Source organism: Melozone crissalis, unplaced genomic scaffold (genome assembly GCF_028551555.1).
Source record: "Melozone crissalis strain CALT ecotype California unplaced genomic scaffold, PUWL_Pcris_2 ptg000029l_1, whole genome shotgun sequence".
Lineage (NCBI taxonomy): Eukaryota > Metazoa > Chordata > Aves > Passeriformes > Passerellidae > Melozone > Melozone crissalis.
The window spans coordinates 9,521,242-9,539,019 of record NW_026535807.1 but is presented as its reverse complement, the minus strand read 5'-3'; the positions used below and the strand labels follow the sequence as shown (position 1 = coordinate 9,539,019).

General features: G+C 45.6%; 1 protein-coding gene across 6 annotated transcripts in view; it reads right to left on the bottom strand.

The window, feature by feature from the left end:
- Nucleotides 1-17,778, bottom strand: part of GRIP2 (glutamate receptor interacting protein 2) — a 249,071-nt gene that overhangs the window by 89,875 nt on the left and 141,418 nt on the right. The window contains exon 1 of one of the 6 annotated variants that reach the window (XM_054280778.1): nt 16,362-16,438. The exons of the other annotated variants lie outside the window; for them this stretch is intronic. Within the exon in view, the coding sequence (XP_054136753.1) occupies nt 16,362-16,404 (43 nt within the window). The 5' untranslated portion in view covers nt 16,405-16,438. Of the gene's footprint in view, nt 1-16,361; nt 16,439-17,778 lie in introns of those variants that run through there. 6 annotated transcript variants of the gene reach the window in all.

The window sequence follows — 17,778 nt, the reverse complement described above, 5'->3', positions numbered from 1 at the left end:
TAGTCAGTGTCATCTGGACACAGGCAGAAAAGTCATTATGCCACAAAAGTCAGAACATGATCCCACAAACCTCAAGGTGGCTGGGACCTGGCTGCTAAGCTCTAGGCTGGGAGAAGATTTAAAGGAGCCAGCTGGGAGAACAACTGCCTTCCATTTAAAAAGAGAGAAATTAATTCTGCTAACCACAGTGACACCTATGACCTATTGCTCTCAGAGGCTGCCCATAAAGCTAGCTGGGAATCTTGACTACCTGGACTAGATGGGATTTGTATTACATGAGAAAAAGGGGTTGGCTTGATCCTGGGAGAAAGGTACTTAAAGGAGAGGAGGATCCCTAATAGCAAAGGCAGAGTGAAGCCTATATCTCAGAAGGAGGGGAGGGGGAGGAAAGGTACATTCAAAGACATCTTAAATGAGCAAAACAAGGCCGTGGCCATTTAGCTCTTGCTGCTGCAGGGCAAGGAAGACCAAGTTCCTTCTTCACCTGAAATCTGCACTCCTGCTGCTCAGAAAACCAGTGTCTTTTCTGCCTTACTTACTTAGTAAGGCACCTCCTTGCAGGATCCTGATTACCAGTCCCAAAGGGTAAGACTTGTTAGCACAGCAATTTTTCCTATTCCCATGATCAGACTAGGGGACGCCACACCATTAGGAGTAACAGTGCCAGCCCACGCTGCCCAGACTGGAGATCACAAAAGCAGCAGAGCACTTGGCCCAGAAGGTAAGGGGAGAAGGAGGAAGCATTTAGTGTTGGAATCAACAAGTCAAGCTAATGACTTAATGTCTCAGCAGTGCTGTTCAGGAAGGCTGAAGGGATCCAGCCCCACCTGTATGAGCTGTCCAACAGCATCACCAGGGCTTCCCCTCGAATGGCCAAGGAGAAGGACATGTTTGCCTAGAGAACAGGTCATCTCAAGTCCCTTGAATCAATTTCCTAACTTGAGCAATCTGTAAACTAGAGAGAAGTTTCATCTCTTTTGACAGAACAGCAAATACAGCTCGGTAACTGCTTCCCCTATTCCTCCTCTCCCTAAAAGCTAGAATTTTCTGCTGAATCACTATCAGAAAGAACATGCTCAAACCCAGGAAGGAAGCAATGCAAACACTACCCATACAAGAGTGTCTCAGTCAAATCCATGGAAGCAGAAGACACAAGAGTCTAGGGAATGGGTACCATACTCAGAAATTTCAAAAGCTCAGCTAGTTTTTAAAAACTGAATTTGTGTGAAGTACAGCTCAATATTGCCTTTTCAAAGCCTTCCTGGAACAGTCACGATGTTGCTATCCTAATTCAAGCCTTTCATTAGCTGGTGAATTGGAATATTTAGTGTTCAAATGAAGATGAATTGTTGCCAGTCACAGCATCATCCTGCATTCAACAGTGATCTCGATCTTGCAAAGTATTTCCTCAACTAAGGGAGAACATCCTCAGAGCAAGCAGATGACAGACACACATATCATGAGCATATAACCATATTAAAATCTAGATGGATGCTGAGATACTAGAGGCATGGGTTCGAAGGGGATATTTTCAAAACTCTCTTAACCCAGTGACCCAGTTTATGGGAAAGATGCTTTATCATTTGTACCTTTAGATTACACATGAGAAGAGGCAGCAAGTGCACACTCTCTGCTACCCCAGCAGCTGTTCACATGCTGAAATGTGGTAGTTACTTGTGCAAGAAGGCATTAAAAGTTAGAGATTTTTTCATTATTGCTTTCCTGGGTGTTGTTTCTGGTACTCAGAGGCACAAAAATCCTGCAGAAGCTGACTCCCTAGAGCTAGACCTCCTACTGCAAGAGTGCATTTCTGTGCGAGAGCCACTGGGAACAATACTGAAAACCTTATTACTCCACAAAGGTAAACACACAGAATCCAAACCAGAATCAACACTGGATAAATTATGACCAAGAAAACCAAGTTTTAAAGCTGAATATTAAGCAAACAGATGCTTTGACTGTCTTCTTCTTTTCAAAGGAAAACAAAAAAGCACAGAGAAAATTATTTTCTGAAAGCAGTAAGAAGCACTGTGAAGACCTAGTTTTGTAGTTTTGTGATCACCCACCTTCACATTATCTGACATCCCCGACATGCAGTTCCAGACCTACTGCAGAACTGAACTAGCATTACAGAAGAGCTTCTTTTTTGGTAAAATAAATATTCTTTACAGTCCAATTATTTACAGAGTGATTACTTAAGAATATTTATTCTCCAAAATATACTGTACTATAAACCCCATTTACTCAACTATTAATTCATTTCTGAGAAGCAGCACAAGGCTTAGTAGGATGTGGAGATTTGAGTGAAAATTATGGGATTGCTTTCTTTATAGCTGAGAATTGATGCACATATGTCAGGGGACAGACAACAGGATCAAACAGGTCTTGATCAAAACAATCAGAGCAGTGAAGCCTACAGAGGTTTTGAACCAACAAGCAACACCTGAGGGGCAGGTCACAATGGGGACATTAAAGCTTCCTTGCAAGATTTCAGGTGCACCCCTGCAGTAACCACACACTCCTGGAGACCATTGCATGTAGATGGTGCCCAGGCATGGCTGACTAACAATTACTTACATTTTATGTGGTGTTCCAAAGTAATTAAAAACTGTATTCCTTTAGAAATAGCATTGCCTCAAACCCATCAGGATGTTTTTTGGGCAGTAGTCGCACCATTACAAAGGGTATTTGTGATCTGAATTGCAGCTACATTAAATACATTATTAAATATACAAAGCATCATGCAGCTGTAGTTATCCCCAGAATGACTCACCCCTGAGTGTCATTTAGCCAGAGGAGAAGGGTATTGGAGGAGGAAGGTGCAAATGCTCTTCACAGGTCATTACTGTAGCTACCACATCAATCCTCTCTCCAAGCCACTCTCTCCTTTCCCTTCTTCATGGAATCTCTTGGGTTGGAAGGAACCTCTCTGGAAGCACTGCCATGAAGGAACTCCACAAATAAAAACACTCTCCTTACTTGGGAAGCTTCCAACACCATAAATGCTTACCCTGGTACCACATGGGTGAGGGAAGGTGGGTGTACCTGTTGTCCCCTGTGGAAAGGGACATTGGCAGAGCCACTCCTGCAGCACCCACACCTGCTGATCCTGCCCAGGGCTGGGAGCCGTGGCCTCGTGGCCGGGATTCTCCTCTCTGCAAAGAGCAGCCCAAGTGCACCAGCCTCCCTCCCTCCCTCTCTGTAAGAAGGAATTTGGCAGGATTTGATGGTCGAGCATAATTCCAGATGAAACACGCCAGATTGAAGGATTTCTGCATAATTAGGGATATAACACTGGATTTAAGAATCTCCCAAATACCCACAGTTAACAGAGGGCAGCGTGCTCAGAGGAAACCCATCTCCTGTCACCAAGGAATAAAGCTGGCACTAAGTGGATGCAGATCTTCACTTTCTTTAATACCTCAGCAGCTAAAAAAGTCCTTTCCAGAATGGGCCTAAGCCTTCAGAAAATCTCCAGGACTGGATGCCCCCAGCTTAGAGGCATCCAGTGTTCCCAAAACAGCAAAGTGGCTGTGCTGGTACCCAGGCTTTGGGAAAGTTTCTATAGCAACAGGACACAAAGAAAATTTAGGTGTTTACATGGCGCAGCTGATTTACGCCATCACAGCTGTGTTTAAGTCATTGAGGCTGAGGAAAAAGCCTGAAAAAGTAAGATGCAATTCCCCAACAGAGGAGTTTTTCCCTTTATTTCATCCCCCCAACAGTTTTTAAGTCTCAGATCTTGTGTTGATGGGTCACTATTCTGTTACCTCTTCTAAGGCCCATCCCTGGGTAGATGCTTTCTTTATACTCCAGCTGTTGAAAGGCCATAGAATCCCAAATTTTCCAGCTTTCAGAAAGATCTAGTCCAGACAGCACTGCAAGATACACTCTTCTCAAAGCAGCAGGTGCAAATATATTGGTTGGTTACTGGGCAGTGTCATTTCATTTGGAGAAGAACAGGACAGCTACACATGCACATTTTCTAAGTACACATCCAGATTTTCTGCAAAGCTGCCAGGCAGCATTAGACAGCACCATCATCAGCTCTTCCTCTGTGGGCTGCTGCGGTACATGGGGAGCTGCAGGGTGGGCAAACCTCTGCACTGAGGCCAGGAACACACTGAACAGCAGCTCTGTGCCATGAGGTCACAGATTTAAGGCTGGTGGGGACCTTCCTGTGTGTTTTCTCATGAGCCCACAGACACCTCCCTGCAATGAGCTCATCCTCACACCACTGCAGAGGACACAGCTGCCGTGCTTAGCAGAAACCCCAGGACAGAAGTGTCACCTCAACAGGCTGATCTCAATGCTCAGAATAAATGCAAAACCTTCCTGCTACTCCAGTCCCACACTGCAGCAGCCACTTCTCAGCACGTTATTGCTCCCTCTGCCCCTGGATTGCAGCCTCTGCTTTTCCAGAGGGAGGAGTGCACAGGAGTGTGCTGCCCTCACACAACATACCACCACTATGGAAACCCTGTCTGGGGTGAAATCTGAGGCTCTGCTGTCACTGATGTTTGCAGCCCTGCAGGTTTCTGCCCCAGCACATTGCCTGTCCCCTGTCCCCAGGCCCTGGGGTGACAGAGCAGATTTATGGGCTCAGAAATGTGATGCTCATCTGTGTCATGAGATGGAGAAAATGGCAGCTGCAAAGTTCAGTGTGCTATTAGGATACTATGGCTTTTCCCAAGACAATATTGCTGCCCAGCTGCTGTCACAGCTTCTCTCCCTATGCTTTTACCTTCCTTGGACTTCTACAAGTTAGGAGTTTCACTCCAGTTTTGAACTAGCAAAAGTTTCAAAGCAATTGAGAGTGACCATTCAGTGTTTTCTCTCACCTTTCTTACAGGTGAAGAACTCCTGAAGGACAGTGCCACAAAACCTTCTTCCCACTGCAACCTCACACCCCCTCCCTGAAAACACTTGCTGGAAGGCAGTTAAAACTTAAAAAAAAAATAAATGGTGAAAAGGACAGGCAAGGAAGGGGAAGCATGGGGATTGAGCAGACAGCAGATTAATAGCCTGGCATTTATGGCAGTTTAATAGTAGAGCTGTCACAATAGGAGAGATTTACTAATTGCAGAGTCATTTGCCATGGATTCCCATCAAGCTGCCATTTAAATTGCTGTGCAGTTTTTAAGATGGTTTTTGAAACTGAGGAAGAGGGGAGAAGAGACAACATCCACAGTCTTTGTGAAGCCAAATTTATGGAAATACTGTGTTTTCACAGAGATGACCAAGTCAATAAGGAAGCAAGGAAGGAGCCAGCAGTGCTATGAGCCCAAAGGAGCTGGGGAGGAAGGGGGCAGGTATTTGTGTCTGAGCCCTGCCATACAATAACAGGTCTTACATCTGGGGATAGGGCTCTGACCTCAAACTAAGCGCTAGAGAGTTTTACATAGGTTTAACCAGTGACCTACTAATACCTCCAACATCTTCCCAGCTATAACTCCAACATGTCTTTTTTCAGAATTAGTCAGCACTGGCTTTAGGGACAAAAGAAGAGTAGTAATCTCTTGAGTCTGTCAGCAGGGAGGATCAAGTTGGTCCTTCTCCTACTGACTTCAAAGTGAGCAGTAAGCTCCTAATTCGTACATTCTCATCACACAGAGCCTCAACCTGAGGCATGCACAGCTATTTTTGTCAGGGCAACCTGGTGACAGCATGCTGCAGTGCTCCACATGCCATCTCCACAACTTGGCTCTTCTCCATCGGGTCCCTGAGGCCACCAGGGCCAGGCCAGGGAGTGATTCACAGAGCTGTGAGTCCCACTAGACTCACGACACCAGGTTTGTAGGAAAATAAATTAAACAGGTTGAGAATTTTTTCCAACTAAATCCTCAAACAACAGTTGTTACCTGGTGAAAATACCTCATTCCAGTCAAACCTGATGTTCCTCAGCCTTGACCAGGAAGTTTCCAGCACAGCCTGGAGAGAATTGAAACCAACCCAAGTGCAAGCAAGAGACCCGATGAATAAGGGAACCACAGAATGGTTCTCAATCAGGAAATAGAGCCTGGTGCTTTATATACTAGAAGGGCACTCTTACCTTTTGGGAAAGGAAAACCTTTCTCAGCACCATCAGGAGCAGTTCTGCATCCAGCAGTCCTTTGCCCCACACTCCCACCCTCCCCAGCATCACTCTCTGGACTCATTTCCCCCAGAATAAAAGGTGGCAGCTGCCCTCTGCACCTTAGTCCTTTCACCAGCAGAGGCACAGGACATGACCACATCACCAAGATGCCAAGAAAACTTCAGGCCACTCAGGTAGGGTCCACTTGGTGCCACAGGAAAGGTGGGGGAAAAGCTTTGTGGGGGCCCAGGGCAGTGATGCCACCCCATCTCAACCAGCAGCACAAGGGAGGCCGTGCCTTCTCTGTCATACATGTTCTCATAGCTCAGCTGAGAGGCTACAAAAAAAGGCTGTTTTATTCCTCTTTTCCTTTAGGGAAATAGAGCACTCTTAGAAGTTCAGCCAGGACTTTGCAGATCATCAACAATTAGCAGCCTACAAGGCTGCATGGTTAAGGCTTCTGTGGCATTTCAATTCTGCTGTCCTTTAATAACCACCCATGACTCAGGCTTTCCTCCCACATGCTGTGGCCCAGCACTCCTGATCATCTTCATCCATTTGGATCCACTGGTACAGAAGATAAAAATGTGTTAAACAAGGTGCTTTGCCATTGCACCTGCAACTAATCTGACACCCCAAGAGCAGGATTTGATCAGGTATTACATTTTGTCCTGGTCTCCAGGCTGTTGTCCAAATACATTTGCAAAAAGGATACTGTATTAAGGAAACATAGAGCTCTTCCTATACTTTCTCTGAGGACAGGACAAGGCAGCACCAGCCCCCATCCAGCCCCAGCATACAACCCTTGCTGCAGCTGTTTCTAAATGGTTTTGGCCTACCAGGAACACATTTCGACACAGATGAGAAGTGTTACAAGGAGTTTTCTTCTCAGAGGCACAATCAATTCCCATTTTACATTTAGCAGAGATAAGATGGCTGAGGCATAATTGATTTTATTTTATGAGATGCTATACAATGAGCATCCTTAAAGAGAATTCAGTTATAATGAACATACAGTACAAGATGAGTCTTCACTGAGGTAAATGTCATTGCCTAGGGACAAGTTCAGATCTAAGTAACATCAGATTCATTACTCTGCATCTTAGATGAGGCTCTTCAGTCATGTTAAGTCAAACGTACCAACGTTTACGTTCCACATGCATTCCCTTCAAGATGAGGACAATGTTTACCACCAGCTCCCTTGCTAAATCAATGTCTCCCACTGTGTCTGTTTCACTTTGCAAAGTCCTTTTCCTTCTGTGTCTTCCTGTCAACTCATCTGTGGTACTTGGGAGATCTCTCCTCAGGCTTTGCAGCGACATTTGGATCAATGGGAGAAGTCAGGGCCACTTCTCTTTGTTTCTGCACAGCACCCTGAAGAGCCAGCCCAGTGCCCAGGTTTTGGGATCCCTCTCACACTGCTCCAGTTTGGAGGCCACAGCTGCCAGCCCCACCACTGCAGCCTCCTGTATCACCATAGACACCCACCTGCTCTAGAGGGGAGCTTTTCTTGTTCAGGCAGGTGCACCCCATCACCCTTGGCCCCAGGATCTGGCTCTGCTCCAGGAGCTATGGGGACACATCCTCACACCCCCACTAGTCCAGCCCACCCCAAGCACTCTTTGTCTGCCCCCAGACACCACCTCTCTATGCACTACATGCCCAAGGAGTTAAGTCACCCAGCCCACGAGCTGGAGAGCAAACACAATCACAACCACTGACAGAAGCTTTTTTTTCCCCCCCTGTAAAAATGATGGGCTCAGGTAAGGGCAAAAGAGGATTAAAGAAGTGTTTGAACAAAATAAGCCAGTGGTGGGGATGCAAATTTGGGAAGTCCCATTAGAAGCAACTTCCAGGACTGATGAGGCAAAAATTAAGAAGAAAAGAAGAAAAATATAGAAACTTTCTAAGTGAAATCACACACAGAAACTGAGATGTTTTTGCAGTGTACTGTTTCTTTATTGTTAGTTTTAGTTTTCTGCCCCTATTCTCTCCCCAACCCTTCTTCCAAGCCTGAGCTTCATGCTTACTTTCCTTGTGCATGGAGCAGGGGAATGAGGGAAGCAAAAAGAGGAGGCTGCTCTGGAGTCTGTAGAGCCTAAGATGCTCCAGCAACACTCTACTGAGTTCAGCCATCACATATTAATACAAGCTGTGTCTGATCAGAAACTGAGTAATTAGAACAGCCCGGAAGGTTAATGGCATGCACCACCTACCATCACCTCATTAGAGGAGAATCTCTAATCCAGACACCACTATGGCACCTGCTTAGTGCAGACTCACAGACGGAGAGATGGCAGAGCTGACTCTGAACCCTGACAAAGCTGCACATGGGAGCTGCTCCCCAGTCACAGAAGAGATTGCCAGCATGGTTTGGGTGATGGCATGGCTCTGCCTTCAGTTTTACAACTCCATTTTTTCTTTCCAGGAAAGAACTGGAGGAGAGGGCCAAAAATGCCACGCTATTCCCGTACCCGAGGAGAAATTCCTGAGAATGTAGAGTTGTCCATTCATCATAACTTTACTGCTGGACTTCATGGCAACAATGAAACTCAGGAAACTCGAGTGAAGATTGTGTAGAGTCTTACCTAAAAACTGCACAGCTCACAGTTTGATTGCCACACCTCAAATTGTTCAGTAGAGTTCTGCCATGGATTTCTATTTTGATGCAAACCAGCCTAAATAACAGCCATTAAAGATTTCCTCCTCATAACTCCTTATTCAGAAGATCAAGCACAGCACAAAGCAAAAACCCTCCCCAGTGCAGCAAGTACCTGTGCAGTACATACACTACAGTTCAGCTACATTTCAGAAGGATAACACTGCTTCCAAACCAGTGCCAGCCTAAGTTAGTCCACTACTGAAATGAGGAACTGAGAAACCTGTGTTTCCTTGGCATGGAGACTAAAACAGCCAAGAGGAAAAGCTGTAGACAAGGAAAGGGTTTTGGATTGCACCTTGCAGCTGGGAGAAAAGTGTGAGGAAAGCTGAAGTAAAGCAATCCAGCCTTGCCAGTAGTTTCTCTGCCATGAAGCTCCAAAAATCCTCCAAGTTTAAAGAAAAATTAAAAATCCCTTGAGGAAGAGAAGTTCCCAAGCTACAGAAGGGCAAAGGCAGCATGACTCAGCCACTCATCTCCCAAGGCCAAGATGTTTCTGCTGTGCTTCAGCTGCCTTTTAGAACTTTGATCTGATTGGACTGCCAGTGTGGGAAGCAGGGACTACCTTGCATCACAGTGCTGCACAGCCCTGGAGATCTGGCTGACTGTACCTTTGCCTGTGGCAGGGTGAAAACCAGCTGAAGTGAGCAGCACTCTTTCCTTTGTCCTGGGGACAGTCTACAAATCCCCTCATCCTGAGGCTGAGGGGAGCAGACAGCTTGGGTGGCATCCCTTACCTCCACAGACCCTTCTTAAGAAGCACTTGGGAGCCTGGATGCCAATCCATGGGACAGAGAGCTGTAGTCATGGACTGAGAGTGATGGCAGTGCACGTGGGGAAGGATGACCTGTGGGCTTTCTTCAGATAGACAACATGCTCAGAGACATGACAGAGTCTTGGGCTATTTCAAATTTTCAGTTTCAAATTACTTCATGGATCTGATGAACTTGCTTCAGCATCCAGGTTGTGTTTGCAGCCCAGATATTCAGCACAGAATTTGTCTCCAGTTTAGGATCAGGGACCTCAGTGTCTTCTGTGTGGGCACTCATGTTTTAGATCTACTCTCGATGAGATGAAGTTAGAACAAAAGTCTCTCCCTTCCCAAAATACTCTACAGGGAACCAGAGCAGCTCAGAGGGAGACAAGAGGCTCAATCTCAGCAAGAAGGACTTCCAAAAAGTACCTGCACTTCAGTCTCTAGGCAGGATCCCAGAGGGAGTGGCTGAACTTATCCAAGTCATTATTTTCTATTGGAACTGAAAGAGATGCTACAAGATTTTGTCCTCCCATCATTCTAAATCTAGAATTTCTTTAAAAGCCTTAAACTCTGCATTTCTGCATTACCTGAAAGTGCAAAAAGCAACCACCAACAGGTGACCAGGAGGCAGTCACCCACCATGATCATTCCAGCTCCTTCCAGGCAATGTCACAAAAGATAGGCTCAAAATGTGCCAGTATTATTGGCCTGCTAAGTGCCTGCACAGAAAATGTGTCCATTAGCAATGGCACCTCTACTATTTTAACTGCAAACAGGACCTGTGATCTTCATTTATGCTATTTGCAAAGTTCAGAGCAGGCAATGCTACTGAAGCTGCCTCCATGCATTATTACCAGCACTACTCGAGCCACAGTGCAGCTGCTAATTAGCAATCAATTTATGTTTTCAATTCTAACATCAATATTAATATGAAGCTTTTATTAACGTCATAGAGAGACCACCCACAAGTGTAGCACAGGTACTGCTGACCTTCCAAAGCAAGAGACTCAAGAGATATTCCTGTCTCATCTATATATCCCCCCAGGTGACACCGAAGGGCACATTCAGAGGGATGGAGTCACATTTGTGCTCACAGCCCGGGCTGCTCTGGCTGCCACCGGTGCCAAGGGCAAGGCCAGCTCTGCTGTCCCTGCTGGGCCATGAGCTGGAGCAGCTCTCGAGCCATGAGCCAGCTCTGCCCTCTTGCGATCACAGCCAGGCTGCCAAGCTCTCCCCGCCCCAACATCAGCGGGGGAGAGGGCTCTTCTCCAGAAAATCACCTCATTCGGGCACACACGTTAAATTTATCATTTTTTATCGATTTTTCCAAGAGATAGAAGCTGCTAGATGATGGTAGGATTTATCAGAGGCCTCAGCAGAGCAGGAGGCATGGAGGGCAATTCCTGCTCCTCTGTGGGAACATCCCAGACCTCAGGTGTGCTCCACACTGCCAGAGGGATTTAGCCCCGTGTTTGGCAGTGCCCAGTGCTCTGCCTCTGCCTGCAGCACTGCAGACACAGGGCTGCCTGTGGGAGCACGCTGGACATGCACACAAGCCTCTAAAACTCTGGGTATGTATACAGGCTCTTCAGCTCCACTAATCCCTAAAAAAGGCTGGAAAAACCAGTCCCTACCATCATGTCCTCATCCTTCCTTACCACCCACCAAAGCCAAGCCAGCTCCACAATGTATTCCTGCATGTTCCATCCCAAGGCAGGGGCTGGCTGGAAAATAAAGACAGGAAAGCCATTCATCTCATCACCTGTAAAATCTCCTTTTCTCTTCCAAAAAAGAAGCATCAGTCATTTCAGAGGCTGAGCCTACGGCTGCAAGGAAGAGCAGTGCTGTGCTCCAGCCTCGCCTGCAATGCATGGAGCTCCACGAGAGAGCAGCATGTCCCTGCACTTGGGCTCACAGTTCCTTTTAAAATGGCTAACAGGGAGCTGCAGGAGGACAACGGGGACAGAAAGGGAGGCAGGTTAATATTTTTGTTCTTACACCCTGTATATACAGGGTCCCTTTTCTTCCTGTAAGAAAGAAGGTGCTGCTACAATGCACAGTTGATTTATTTTCTTGCTTTGTTGCCTGTATAAGCCAACCTACCATAGTAAATAACTGCTAGACAGTTCAAAAATACATTATTAAAAAAGCCTAAACAAAAACAAAGACCACCCCAAAACCAAACTAAAACACCAGATGTCAGGCGGAATTAGGCTTCAGAACAGATTTCAACCCTTTTACACCAGGCTTTTTGGGATTCTGAAGCCAGGAGGGCTGGACTTGGCCATCATAGTAACTTGCTGATGATACAGTCAAGTGCATGAGAAGCACAGGATACCATTTATCTTCTCCTTTCCAGCATTTTGACAGAAATGAGATCCTCTTTTGACATTTGCCTTTGCTGCTCCCCTCATGTAAACTTAGCAAGACATAAAATTCATGTGCTAACTTGAATTAAGTCTCACAAAGAGAAAAGAAAGAAAAAAAAAATTATATATGTCAGCCCCTAAAGCCAGGAGGTTTTGAAGACACAGAGCAGCCATCAACTAGAAAGTGATGGGGAGTGGGTTAAGACAGCTCACACGAGCTTTTTGCAGTATGGTATTGATAATATAAGGAGTAAGATCACACACTGTTATTTCCACTGAGTTATGCACCCAGGACAGCTCAATCAGATCCCTACGAGGTCAGCACCCATTCATTTTGTGGTCGTGGACATACAAAAGGCCCTCATGCAGCCACAGCAGCAAAGCTTTACAGACTTCAGTAGGAGACACTGGAGTAGGAACTGCACTGTGCCACAGAGGGAGAGAGAATAACACTGCACAAAGCAGGACCAGCACAGGTTATTTATTGTCAAGATAATACTATCAAGAATATTTACTTGGGATTTGTTGGAAAATGAACAGTGGTCCTTTATAAAAGACCTTTCAGCTCTGGTTGAGCACGAAAGTGGAATATAGCAGAAAGCTGCAATGTGTCTGCCTGGGAGCTTGGGGATAACACACTAAATCCCCACCAACAGTTCTGCACCAGCAAAGGGATATGGGAGAAACTGGTAATACATTTAAGTGCTACCAAAATATTTATACACATATATATATATATATTCCTACATATGTCTCTCCACAGAAGCTTGTTACATATGTCCCTGTTACATTATGTCACCACTGCATGTCAGACAAAATGACAAGGAAGGATTTGAGCAAGGGTTTGAAAGTTTTGTCAGGGATGAGGATAATGAGGGGTGCCCTCATGAGTGCTATAAGGGAAAAGAAAGGAAATAGCAATACCTCAAGGAAAAGGGGAAAAATAACCCTATCACCACTTGCCCTTCACAATGTTGTTTCAGAAAGTGAGAAAAAAGGAAATCACCTGCTACAGGAATTACACTGTGGAGCAGAAAATTATTTCCAGCTAGGATGTTTCCCAGGACTAACTTGGGGAAAAACCACTGTAAGGCTGCACAGTCCCACACCGTAGGGGCTTGGCCCAGAGTCCTGCTAGGGGTGGCCATAAAGAAGTGTGGGTATTCTCTGAGAAGAGCATTTTGGTCATTGCACAGATACCCTTTGTCAGCTCCTGTGCTCTGATGGCTAACACACAGATGTTTACTTTGCTTGGGTGGTTTTTTTTGTGATATTCACTAATCACAGCCAGTTGTGTAAGGGCTCCCCCCTACATCTCTCCCCTCCCAGATATACCAGGCGTAGATGGAGCAAGAACTCAGAGTGACAGATGATGACTTGCTGGCTGCCCCAGCCCCTAAAGATACACACACACACTGAGCAGAGCTGCTCCATGAATTAGCACTGAATATCAGATCTGTCAAACTCAATGAATGCTGATTGATATAACCTTTTAATTAATGGAATTTTTTTTCAGGAAGATAAAGGAAAATTATAACACTGCCCAAACTACTGCAATGGTTGATGTGGACTGGAGGATCAGCTTCCCCTGTCCCCTCACTCCCAAAGCCTTTCATCTACATTTTCTGATTTCAGCCACAAGAGTTTATAAAATCCAGTAAACCCAATTGTGCCATTTCATTCCATCAAAACTTCTCTCCTACAACAACCAGTTGAAAGGCTGGTTGATGGTTACTGGAGAGTCTTACAGATCAAAGCACAACAAGCCTGCTGTCCAAAAGGCTTGTCTGGATTGCTCCTGAGTAGCTCCAAGTCCAGCACAGGTCAACAGCAGATGAAAGGCAGGCATCTAGCAAGCACCAAACTGCTACAAAACTGCAGTCCACAGCTTCTTACCCAGCCCTGTACTTGCAGCTGCCTTGCTCCAAGCCTCCTTACTTGCATCCCAGAGATCTGGATGTCAGCAGGCCAAGGGCAGCAGTGTTGTCTCCAGTTGGGACTTGCCCATGTTGGACATCCTACATCTTTCTTCCTATGACACACAAGCTCAGCCAGTTCCACACCATTAAGACTCTAATTTTTAATTTATTATTATTATTAATAACAATAATAAAAAAGAGTGGTTAACATTCCCAGGATTCCTGTTGTTCACCCTGCAGCCACTGAACACACACACACACCAGCACCAGCTCCCAACACTGAGCAGACAAGTTGCTCTTGGTAGCAATGTCACTTCCCTTCCTGGGGACAGAAATTAAAAACACAACAGTGCAATAGCTTAACCCCAGTCAGTCCAGAGCCAGCAGAGACATCATGATCACAGCATCTTACAGGATTTTTGTTTCCCTGCTAACAACAGCCTAATGGAAAATTCCAGTAGTATTTAAGGATTCCCCTTACCTACATACTCTAACTCTGATATCAAAGTAGAAACAAGGGAAACAAAAATGCATCAAGGAGTCCCTTTGTGACTTGAAAAGGATAAGAATTGTAAGCAAATTCTGTTCCTGCAGAGGCCCACAATCAGAGACCTCAATGAGAGCCCCACACACACTGTGGCTGTGTGTAGATGCTCCATGGAGGGATGTGTTTCCCTTATTAGGGAGATCACAGTCTCTCCCAGGTTTTGGTATTCTACAGACCACATTCCTCTGGAGCATCTCTCTCTTGGATGGCAGGGCATGGGAGGTTTGCTATGGAAAGCACACAAAGGTACATTGATCTTCTACAACAGCGTTATTTAGGAGGTGTTTGGGAAATCTAAGGCCCATAGGAAAGGGTAAGTTGCAATTAGCTGGATAACAGAAAGCAGTATGTAGTAATTAGCTAGATAACATGCTCATACACACAGCTTGGGAACAAAAAGCAAAGGATGAAGTTATAATTGAAGAAAATATAGGGAGAACAAAAAATTTTTTGAATATATCACCACACTTTGGCCAGATGCCTCATGAATTAAAAAGACTCTTAATTCCTACAGATTTTCAAAGTAAAAAGTTGCTGTCTTTAGGGGGTTCAGATTTGGAGGAAATGGGTTATTAAATGCAATTTCTATTGTATATCACTGCTCTATATTTGGATTCTGTGTCTTCTTGAAGGTGAACAGTTTTCTCAATAAGCAGCATGCAAAAGGCTTAGAAAACTACAAATAACTCTTCAGCTGAGGCTCAGCAACACAGTATCTGTTACAACAGTGACCCAAGCCTCTGATCTCTTTGTCAATCCAAACTTCTCTGATACAAGGAAATGTCTCCCTATCCCTATCCCTGCCTCCCACCCCAGAGGATGGGGATGACTGCAGTCCCTGCTGCAGCAGTGCTCTGTCCCCAGCCAATTCTTCTGTCAGGAAGAGGATGGGAACACGGAAAGTCTGCAAAATTTAAGTAAGTAGTAAAACATCCAGATGAAAAGCTTATTCAGTACATTAAAACATAATTATGGCCAGTTAGGAACTTAAAGCATATGAATCATAATTTTAGATCTCTAGAAAGCAGAGCAGTGGGTTTGGCTTTCAGCACAGCACATGGCTGCTGTCCATAAGGAGGACAGCATAGACACCTTTATAGAAGGATAGAGGAGCATCCTAAGGTATTTGGCAGGGGCAAGTACTTCCAGTTATTTTGTTAAAACCTGCATCGTTTATGTCACCTATAAGTGAAATTCTTACGGTTGTTTTTCTCAGCCTTAAGAACAACGGGAATCAAAGACTTGAAAGAAAACAGAAAGAGCAACAGAAAACAGCCCACTGCCACAGCAGACTGCTCACCACTGCACTGACTCATGCACAGATGAGATTCCAGGAGCAGTCTGCAACCCTAGTCAAGCAGAACACTAAGTCCTGCTGTTCCAGGAAAAAAAAAAAAAAAGCCAAATAAAATAATTAGTTGTCAGGGATGACTCAAGTTCTCCCAACAAGCACCCACCTCACCAACCATTTGGTCACTTCAGAAGAAGCCAGCGTGCCGCCATACCCACAGCACACCAGCATCTCCAAACTGCTCAGGTGTGCCCAAGAAGACAGCTTCCCACTCTGTTTTCCCACAAAGTCCCAGCTTCTGCAGCATGCTAAATTTTACTGTGCTGTTCCTTCAAAGCATCTAATCAAGACCATCTCATTTCTGATACCCTTAGTCACCAACAAATAAGGGTTAAACCCACTGCTTTTAACAAGCAAGCCCCAGATCTGGTTACAGGAATAAGCCTCCAAAGGCAATCAACTTTTTAATTAAAAGCCCATAACTGGGGAAGGGGACGGCCATGCCATCTCTTTTTCCCCATCCCATCCAAAACCCAGGAATGCAAAGGCAGTCAGGGGATCGTGGAAGTTGTGTTCAGTTATTGAAATATCAGCTGCAAGATCTGCAGACGAGCTTAATCACAGACCTCAGACATGCATCTCACAACCCACCCTGAGATTTTAAACAAAACAAAACAAAACAAATGATGAAAGGTTAATTAAGCCACAAAACAAATGAAGAGTCCAGTTAGCAGTGCAATTACCTCGGAGTGCCCTCCACCAGAGGAAGGTCTGCAAGAAGTGCATGCTCTTTTTCCTCAGTCCCGGAGGAGGTGGCAGCATGAGCAGGACCAGGGCTGTTCCACAGCTCGCTCACAACCACTCCAGCATCCCCAACCTCCCTCCAGCCCCAGCACCACCCCGGACCAGCCTGCGCAAAGTGCACCTGGTCTGCTCTGCTAATCACTGAGGGGGAGTCTGGGGCTTCTCTCTCTCATGCTCTCTCCCTCTCCAAATAAGCAATTAGCATGAATAATTACAGCTCTGATAATAATACCCAGCCACCTTTGAGCAAGAGGGAAAAGACTGTAATTAACTCTTTCTCAGGGATCAGTGGAAGTTGAAATAGCACCAGCCTAATTATCTTCTTCTGGGACACCTCCTGGCTACTGGGAAGCTCTGGAATGTGTGGGAGGCAGGGGTCAGGCAGCATCCTTTTGGAAATCTTTCCATCCAACCCAATTTTACATGTCTGCTTCCCAAGTGATCATTAGATGTGCAAATGTACACAAGGGGGAAGAGAACCCACAGTTTCCCTACACTGTGCTAATCAGCAAGGGGCTGTCCATTCAGAGACTGCCTGTAGTGTAATCCCATGATGAATCTTTGGCACTGAGGACTTTGGAGCAGTTCCCCTCCTGGGGGATACACTGTGGTAATATGCATGCACATTCCATGCACAAAGCAGAGCCACACCAGGAGAGCTGACCCCAGGCTGGAGCAGGCACCAATGGCCAGACAGGCTCCCACTATAAACTCAGCACAAAGGAACCCCCTGTCCAGGGTTTTCCATCTGCCCCATCCCTCAGGTCACAGAGCTAGGGGAAAAAACACATAAATTATGCAGGTAAGGGCTCCAGAACAGCTCAGGAGGGAAACTGGGCTGAGCACATTTAAAATATCTTTGCATAGAACTGGCTTTGCCCCCTTCCCAAAGCCTCTCCTGGCAGGCAGTGGGACAGGCACATGTGCATGTGCTGCTCCCAAAACACTACCTGCACCACCCCCAAAGGGTTCTGGGGAGTTCAGAGACCAAAACAATAAATGGTGGCCCTCTGCAGTAACCATCCCAAATTGCCCAAGGCTCTGAAAGGACGCATGGGTTAGATGGCTGCTGTAACATACCCTCTTCATGTTACTAAAAATGTGATAGATTGAGTTATTATACAATCCTGTCATGCTTTATTGCTATTGCAGTATCTGGAGATGCTATTAGAGTGTTGCAGAAGAGCAGCTGCCCTCCAAACACTCCAGTCTCTCATGAAAAGAGCACAGGTTTTGTTAACATCTCCTCTTGTACTCCATTGACCTGAAATATTTAGGAGTGGAAAAATTAACGTGTTTATGAACCCTTATCACTACCCTTAGAAAAACTGCTGGAATATTTATGTCTCTGAGCAT